The 9,025-nt window shown below is 41.0% G+C and overlaps 1 protein-coding gene across 1 annotated transcript; it reads right to left on the bottom strand.

Moving 5' to 3' along the window:
• Window positions 1-347: 347 nt before the first annotated feature.
• SNAP29 (synaptosome associated protein 29) lies at window positions 348-8,759 on the bottom strand. The gene is made up of 5 exons (XM_069030764.1): window positions 8,430-8,759; window positions 6,826-7,022; window positions 6,549-6,634; window positions 5,465-5,569; window positions 348-4,442 (listed from the first exon to the last, which is right to left on the bottom strand). Exons 1-5 carry the CDS (start codon window positions 8,637-8,639, stop codon window positions 4,285-4,287), a joined length of 756 nt encoding a protein of 251 aa, XP_068886865.1. The 5' UTR covers window positions 8,640-8,759; the 3' UTR covers window positions 348-4,284.
• Between the last annotated feature and the right edge of the window lie 266 nt (window positions 8,760-9,025).

Below are 9,025 nucleotides of genomic sequence, written 5' to 3'. Positions count from 1 at the left end.
CACCTGCCTTGTTCATGCATACATCCAGTTATTGATATTCCTGATAATACCAAGCACTATGGCAAGGTTACTTTTTAAGCAACATCTGGAATTATTTTATCATCAAAAATAAATTTTTTGCAAAAATAAATGCTGGTTTACATTCCTCTCTCAGGATCCAAGAGGATCTGCTCAAGAATAACATAGAAATGTCATACCCTCTTTTTATTCTTAGAAAACAAAACCCACCAGCTGCAAACTTACGTCCATGCTGGCACAAACCTGATAGAGTAGGTCCTGCATTTTAACAGATATTATGAAGGAAAAGTATCAACAAAGTTGTAATAAAAAAATAAATGCAACAACTCTTTAATAACAACAAACACCTTTTATTTACTGTCTTACCATTCAACACTCATTCCATTCAATCTCTTAAATTGCTGAACTACAGTTCAGTTTAGCATTTAAATAAAAGAGAATGCAATTTGACTTGTACAAAAAGTGTTATACCTGGGTGGCACAGAATTAAAGTTCTATTTTAAAAAGCCATAGACGCAAATAATTTTAAATCACACCTGTGATTTAAAAATTAGGTCCTATGTATTTCAAAGTAAAAATTAACACATATCCTCCATATGTTGTTATGCTTGTAAAAATGCCTACAAAAATCTGTTTGTTCAGAAGGCAGAGTGGTTGGAAAGTATCTTCTATTTCACCATTTAACAAAAGACATCACTTCACAAAAACTACTAGGCAGCAAAATATTTCAGGTGAATTTCACACATTAAAAGAACCCCTGACACCATCGTGTCCCAACGATTTCAGTAGGGCCAATACAGCCAGCACAGCAAAAGAATCTGTGTAGTACGGACTAACATTCAGCACATATAATTTGTTACAAGATTTAATTCAATGCTCAGGAAATTTAAAAATCAAATACACCTAGGAGTCTAGTCATCAGATACTGGTTATTCCCATTTTTTTCCCTTGCTGCTTTTAGAATTTTTTGTCTGTGTTATGAAGGGTATATATGAAGTGTTTAAAATCTCTTCAAAATTGATTAGCAACTTTTTGAGAAACTGACAAATTGCCTTTTATAAAGAATACTTAAAATATATTTTTGCCATCTTCTTCTGACCTTATTAAACTTCTACCCAAGCCAATAAAATTAACCAGAGCTATTTTGCTGCAAGACCACCAGCTTATATGCCAACATGAATATGTAGGCAAAATAATTTATTAAATTACCACATAAGTGCAAATTAAACTTCTTCTGAAAGTCCTGGACTCTACACAGTTTAAGTTTTTCAACAGTTTCCAAGAAGAAATAAAATGCCATCTCAGGAAACTAAGAAAAGCTACTGAAGTAAATCCTTCATTACACATGCAAACTGGCATTTCCTGGAAAAGCAAAAATCATGTGGTTATTTTCCTTTAAATTTCCTTTTCCTGTAGGATGGAAAATTATTCCAAGAGAAAAAAAAAATCATCACTATTACAAAATAGTGGTGTCTCCTCATGTCAGTTAGGTTTGTTATCAGCAAAAATCAGTGTGAAAGCAGACACAAGCAATTCAGTTTGTAGCAGAAATTCTTTTATATCTATGCACCATCTTTTTCCCCCTGCAAAAGAAATCCAGTGTGGGAAATGATCCTTTAAAACAAGGCCATTAAAACAAAACAAAAGTAATAAAGAGAGTAGGAAAACCTAAGCAAAGGCAGGCATACATTACTGAGGCAGTGAATGGGATTGTTAGAAGACATGAGAAGTTAGACTTCTGTATAAATTCCACATGGCTGAAATCCTGGGTTTCTACTCTGCTTGGATCAGGGCATTCTCAAAGCACAAACAGGGATTTATTTTTTATACCCAAAGCAAAAATAGGGATTTATTTTTTTATTCCCCTTCCCTGCCCATGTTTTTAAAGGCACCAAAGATATCCAGGATGCAGTGAACATTTCATAAAGCCAATACAACTACACATTTGCTCAAAAACTTGAGGTAATTTTGTGAAATAATTTAGACTAAAAAGGGAATAGCTTACATCAGAAAGGCAGCACACTTCACCCTTAAGTCAACGACTTTTGCTTGGATTCAAGCTCCAGACTTCTTGCTACACATAACACAACTGGGTCCTCCAGTGACATTTTTCCTCCATTTGCCACACCTTACTCAAGAAAATCTCAGTGTCCATCCTTGTTATCAGAGTCTTACCTTAGCAGTAAAACACTGAGTTGTGACAGCTGCTTACAGGTGAAGGCAGATTTCACACTAAAAGGAGTGTTATTAAAACAAATAAGAAACAAAACCAGGTATAATCAAAATTTCAATCTTCCTTCACTGAGGTACATAACATATGAATACTAACAATTGTATAATTTACTAAATAAATGTATCAACTGTCTTGAGACATCAAATCATATAATTAACAAATATTCTAACAGAGTAAGAGAATTAATCATGGTATAACTCAAACAGTAAAATGATACATTAATATTAATAGGCTATTTATAGTTCTAAATGAGCATAAATGATACAAACTGAAAAATTAAAAAGCAATTAAAGGTACTTAATAGCTCTTGAAGTTTTATGTCCCTGCAAAAGAGATTTTTTGGGGAGGGATTGAAATCAATGCCATCAAGTAACAAAGGAAACAAAGGCTCACCTAAAATCTAATTCACAACTCAACCCTGCTACCAATGCCAGGAATAGTATTTTTTCCATAATACTATGTCCATTAAGTGTAGTGTTTTTAGTGATTTCTTTTTCTACAAGTGAACTTTCAGGAGACAAAGTAAAAGAAGAAAGGCTCAAGTTCTCTTATCTCCTTAACAATTGGATGCACCTTGTGGCAAGTGAGCTCAAGGTAACAAATCCCTTGAAAAAGGAACAAGGGGGGTGTGAATGGGACATCCGTGAAGGGGACAAGCTTGATAGCACAGAACACCAAGGTTCTTTCTTTAATTCATAAGGCAATGTGGCATTAGTTCAAAAGTAACAATCTCTTCCTAGCCACACACTGTCACTTGTGATGTTCCAATACTGACACAGGTCCCCTGGCCTCTCCAAACAGGACTAACTTGCTTGTTTTCAAGACAGACAGCAAGTTCTCACTTGTCTCACTGTCATGTCTTCAGGCTGGAGCAGAATTTTGATTATTTTGTTCTACAGTGACCCTTACAAAAGAACAAAATAAAGTGAAAGGCCCAAATTCTAGCTGGAAGACTCAAAAATGGTTTCGGGCTTTTCCTCATTTGCAGGAATTTTTCATACCTGCTAAGCCAATGCAGATGTATGTGAACCACAGTGGAGTTTCTTAAGAGTCACATTACTTAGCAAAACACAGCATCTGCTCCATCCCTAATCACATCTGAAATAAATGCTAAAAAACAATCTTCTACAATCTGTTTGTGCACTATCAGATCAACTCTCCATTTCTAAACTGGAAGCTATTTTTTCAAATAACCACCTAAATGAATAAGCTGAGAAACAGCAGAAAATTAAAAACAGATGGTGACCATTTCTGCAGAAGAATCTTCAAGAGCACATACATTTAAGTCCTGATTTTGTTACCCAAACTTTTTGGGTCGCTGTCAATGAACATTTCTTGCAGACCATAAGATACCCTTAGAGATCTTTACTGACAAGACTGTAAAGGCAATAGTATTTAGTTACCCAAACATAAAAAACACAATTTGTGGATGCACCATTTGGGCAAAGTCATCTTAGGAAAGGGAACGCACACAGGATATTACCAAACTGCGTGACACCCTCGATATTTTACAACTTCCACAGAACAGCTTTCCTTAAGCTCCAGAAATGCCAGAGAACAGTCATTTAAAAATATTTTTACAGCTGGAAATCAGCCTTTTTTTCAGAATTTAGCATATCTGTAGGTAAACAGAATTAGCAACATTTGCTCTGAACAAAGCAGCACATTCTGTTCCCCCTGCCCCCTCCCCAAAACAGAGGCAAAAATGCAGTTCCTTTTCTCATCGCAGGCCAAGGACACCGCAGCTCTGTGGAGTGCGAATTCCTCCGCGCACATGACGCAGTTACACAGCTGAGCGGGGCATCCTGACCCAACGCTGAGATTTTACTCCACATGCACTTTTCCCGTGTGGACTAAGAGGAAATGTAAAGTATTATGCTGACTTAAAACTACGTAATTTTAATGACAACAAAACCAGTAACACAGCAGAAAAAAAAGAGAAACAGATACCACCCAAGATTTTTTTAAGAGATCGGTTGAGATGAGGCATTCAGGATGAACCAACACTGGACAAAAGAAATTCTAAAAATCCTTTACAGTTGTCGGACTTTCCTATCGGTGTTTTTGATGTTGACATCCAGTGTCTCTACTTTCTTTGTGAGCCGATCCAACATATCATCCTGCTCTTCTATTTCAGTCTGCAGGCCAAGAGCAAGGCTTTTCAGGCGACTCAGCCCAGAAGACATCTCATCTGTCAGGGTAGAGAGGAATCAAAGTACTATAACACATATTGTTTAAATGGACACTATCAGGATTCCTTCTTCTCCAAAACCCTGGGTTAGAAAACATTAAGATACAATTCCTTAAGTCTTGAGTGTTCCTCTGAAATAGAGGAAGGACGGATATATTCATACTTGTACTGTTACTACCAGAAATAGTCACTTCCTTCTTTCTTACATTATAACTGCAAATGCTTAACACCAAATTGGATCTTTATCAAATGACATACCCTGTAGTTTTTACCCTTTTTTTAAATGTATCTCATAGAAAATTTGGTACATATTTTCTCTGCTCAGCATACACAGTATGCTCACTAGCTCAATTGTTTTTCTTTAAACTTCATGCAGAGATGATATCAATGTGCTGGAGATCTAAGCAGTTATTTGTCATAGATGAAAAACTCCCATTTCCATATTTTCTAATTGACCAAAAGGTGACTATTTCATTGCATGATTGATTGGTATAAATGCTTCTTGAGGTTAATAAGTTTTCCACAGCTTGTGAATAGAACAAATGGGCTTCCACTAGATCTTATGACCGACTATTTCTCTTTGATTTATTCCTTTCTGATTTTTTTCCCAATCTCTTTCTTTCTAGGTCAGCTACACAGTGACACATGTAAGCAAACAGGCACTTTGTCTATATGCTACAGAACAAAGGAAGGCAAACTCAGCTGAATGGTTTTGAGAAGTAATAAAAGAAATGAAGCAAATCCACAAATTAAATATTCAGTGCCTTTCAATTCTTCTATTTTTGGCAAAACACGTTTATTTCAAAAGCTGTGCATAGCCTTAAATTATTTGGGTCCAAACTGATGTACCATGTGGATAGTTTTGAAATGCAAATACAAGCAAATTATTTTTTAAATTATCATCAAATTTTGCATGTTAACTAAACAAAAAAGTGTTGGCAATATATCACTTAGTAATTTTATCTGGTTTAGGAGTCAAAAATTCACAATTGTATGACATTAGCTTCACTTTCTTCACTCACCTAAGTTGTTATCAATCTTCTGGTGGTAAGCTCGCAATTGTTGGTTCTTTGGGTAGGCATCCCTTTGCACTGAAGAAACTAAATCTGCTTTGTTGAAATCATTGTCTGTTAAGAGTACAGAGTACAGAATATTATATAATGAAAAAGCTTGTGAGAAGAGGTTTTTAGGTTTTAGAACGACTGTTAAAAATTAGTTTGAACACAGCTGCCAGGTAAACACATAACCAGAGTATCAGGAGTAGTCCAGCACCACTGTCTATAGGCCAGCTTTCAAGATGAACACTTAAGCTACAATTACTCTCTTTTGGGCTGCCACTTGTAGTTCTAGTAGAGAGTTGAGAGAGAAAAGCAAACCCAGCCCGCCAGCGAACGTCCAGGTGGGACAAAGGGGAGCGACGGTCACCGGGACCTGCAGGGAGCCGCCCCAGCTGAGGCCGCCGGAGCCGCTCTGCCCTCTGCTGGACAGACCTCGGCCCTACATGGAGTGGGATGGGCTCAAAGTCCCCAAAAGCCTTCCTCACTCACACAACATCATCGATATCCTGCTGCTTTCCCTCTCTTACTGTGTTAAATAACCGAGGCTCACTTTATAAAGAAACAGTTTTTGGTATGAAAAAGCCCTCACAGAAGTTAACGGATTGAGAGAAGGAGGAACAAGGCCAAACTCCATACACCACCTTCTGAGAATCAAAAATTACTTCAGTATGAAGGGTTAGAATCCATGTTTGAAATAACAAGGAAAATGTATCTGAAAACTACGACAAATGATGGTTAAAAGGAGGACCTCTGAACTTGTAACATTTTGGCAAACCTGGGGAAACCCTGTCTGCACACTGTGTGCACTCTCAATGCAAATATAAGCACTGGATGTGTTTAGACTTAGTAGTATAACATCTTCACTATGGATATAAAGAATTTAATAGAAACAATTCCCTAGAATTCAAAGCATGAAGGCTGGGATACAAATCTCAAGATATTAGGCAGCAATGTAAGTCAGCAGCTGGGCAGGCTGAAGAGTCTCTGCCTTCTACAAGTTTGCCCCACATGGATGACAGGCATTCAGTGTAAAATAAAGTTAACAAACCTGAATTATCTAGCTTCCTTAAATTTGGATGGCTTTCCTGGTATTTTGACTCTTGTTCTTTACTAGACGTCATTGCTTCTTTTAACCTAGTAAAAAAAATAAATAAAAAGAAAGCATTGCTATTGACCTTGGCATTGAAGAAATATGGTAGATAGACCATCTCAGGAGTTCACAGGAATTTGAAAGAATCAATACATGTTTTATATTCTGATTTTCTGGTGACATTTCAGAGATGTTGTGGGAGACAAGTCCCAGATAAAAAGTTTATGTTACTTACCTGCTGTTAGCATAATATTCAGGGGCTCCATTCTGCTCTGGCTTGCTCTCTGGGGGTTTGGCTTTGAAGTAGTTTACCAAGCCCCCCCAAACACTCTTGATGCTGTTTATGTGCCTTTGACTCGTCTTCAAGTCCTGGTCCATTTTATCCACCATCTGCTCCGTGCGCTTCAGTGCCTCTCCCTGACGGATGAGCTCCTAAGAGGCAATGACAGAGAAAAGCAGATCATAAAGCCAGGATAAACTGAGACATCAAAGAATTAACAGATACTCTAAAGAAAAATAACAATGTTCCTTCATCTGTGCAGACTGTTTCTGAGGGCAAACAGCTAGCTGCTTCTTTCAGTCCTCTTCATCCAGGACATTTCAATCAAGAATTGCTTGTCAGCCACAGCACTAACCAGCTGTAAAATCCTCATCTCTGCAACGTGCCGGCTTCCTGGCACCTACCACAAACAGCATCCAGGAGTTTTCTGCACTGGCCTTTTGTCAGGCTGACATTTGCATCTATGGCTGATCACCACACGGGTGATGAGGAAATGCACAGGTTTATGGCAGGGGAACGAGCAAGAAGGACAATTTCTAGTTATGAACAGCACCTTCATTGGGAAGGGATTCTTTTTTCACGTTACTGGGATGTTTCTGATAATTTACAAACAGAATAACCAAAGGAAATAAACACAAACATAATTTCTTCAGGCTTCAGGAATATTTTAGTTAATTCTAACACTGCAGGATTTAGGAATTTTTATATGTACAAGTACATTATTTTCTAATTCAACAGCATAAACACTATTCCAAAGTAATCCAAAGATTAATGCTGGAAGGAAAGTTGCCTGCAGCTACCACCAGTGCAAAACAAAGAACTTGTGTTCATATTCTTGCTAAACTCTGGGAAATTTTAGCTGAATATTCTTTTTTTCACCCCCTCTCAATAAAGCAGCAAACACACAGACTTCAAGTTTTACCACAGGCCCTGTGTCAAGCCTGAATTCTTCATTCCTCACTTGTGATTTCCTGGACAAACAAATCACGAGTCTGAAAATTCACAGAAGTCCCACCAAGAACCCTCTGAGCATAAGGACTGGCTGCATCTTGGGGATGCTCTGGGGTTACTTTAGGCAGCCACATCACCCAAGGACCATCCCATTAGCGGGTGACACAATAGACAAACGCTGAAACAGGGCCTGAGGAATGAAGGAAATGATTAATCAGGGTGAACCGAAGCAAAGCACATCACAAACAACTAACAAGGCAGGCCCTTCATCTAACCAAGAGGACGGCTGAAAACTTTATAGTCAGATAAAAATTAGTAAGAATGGTTGAAAGCAGCTGAAGACACGGCCGAGTCCCAGCCTCAGACAGACAGGCTGTAACTGGGATTTTTCCCTCAAAACCTAAACGCCACCACCCAGAAAACACAGGGACAGGCTGCCTGGAAAACACCGAGTAACCCTAAGGAAAAACTTTTCGGGAGACTGTCTGGAGGAAGGGAGAACGAGACTCCGGTCCCGGAGGTCTGAGCGAAGGGGGAGCGCTCGGGCCCTGCGGCGGCTCTTCCCCAGCGGCCCGGGGGTGAAGGCTCCGCTCCCGGCCCCGACCCACCTCGGAGGCGGCCACGCCGATGCGCTCGGACTCGTAGAGGAGCGACAGCGAGCGGGTGGTGCTGTCGGCAGTGGCGGCGGAGCGGCGCAGCACCTCCTGCTGCAGGAACCGCTGCCGGTCCGCGCCGCCCGCCCCGCCGGGACCCGCCGGCGCCACATCCTCCTCCTCGTCCTCCGCGAACGGGTTGTAGCTCCTCGGGAGCGCCGACATAGCAACGCCGACCGCAGGAACGTCCACGAGGAGCCCCAGCCCCTCACGGACAGTCCCCAAGCCCCTGCCTCGGGCCGCGGCCGCTCCGCTGCTTCCGCCCACGGCACCGAGCGCCGGGCGGAAGCGCCGGGCGGAGCCACCGAGCGCACTCCCCTCCGCGGGGCGGGGCGAGCGGCCGCAGCGCCGCTGGGGAACGGGCGGCCGCTGGGCGGGACCACTGAGACGGGCGGCGCGGGGGGGATGGTGGCGCTGGGCGCGCCTGCTTGAAGGGAGGGCGGGGCACCGGGCGGAAGTGAAGCCGCGCTAGGCGCTGCCATCTTTGTGGCGCGATTGGTGCGCCGTGCTCCCGCGGGAGGCGCAGATCTCGCGGGCGGGGGCGGGGCGGG

This window comes from Aphelocoma coerulescens, chromosome 15 (genome assembly GCF_041296385.1).
Source record: "Aphelocoma coerulescens isolate FSJ_1873_10779 chromosome 15, UR_Acoe_1.0, whole genome shotgun sequence".
NCBI classification, from domain to species: domain Eukaryota; kingdom Metazoa; phylum Chordata; class Aves; order Passeriformes; family Corvidae; genus Aphelocoma; species Aphelocoma coerulescens.
The sequence above is the reverse complement of the archived record's forward strand: the minus strand, read 5'-3'. Positions and strand labels throughout refer to the sequence as shown.

Bases quoted from the DNA above. Each gene is read 5' to 3' on its own strand.
- SNAP29 (XM_069030764.1), bottom strand. From the start codon at position 8,639: ATGTCGGCGCTCCCGAGGAGCTACAACCCGTTCGCGGAGGACGAGGAG. The intron at 7,023-8,429 runs GTGGGTCGGGGC...ATTGCCTCTTAG, and splicing joins TCGGCGTGGCCGCCTCCGAG to GAGCTCATCCGTCAGGGAGA. The intron at 4,443-5,464 runs GTGAGTGAAGAA...CTACCCTGACAG, and splicing joins GAAGATTGATAACAACTTAG to ATGAGATGTCTTCTGGGCTG.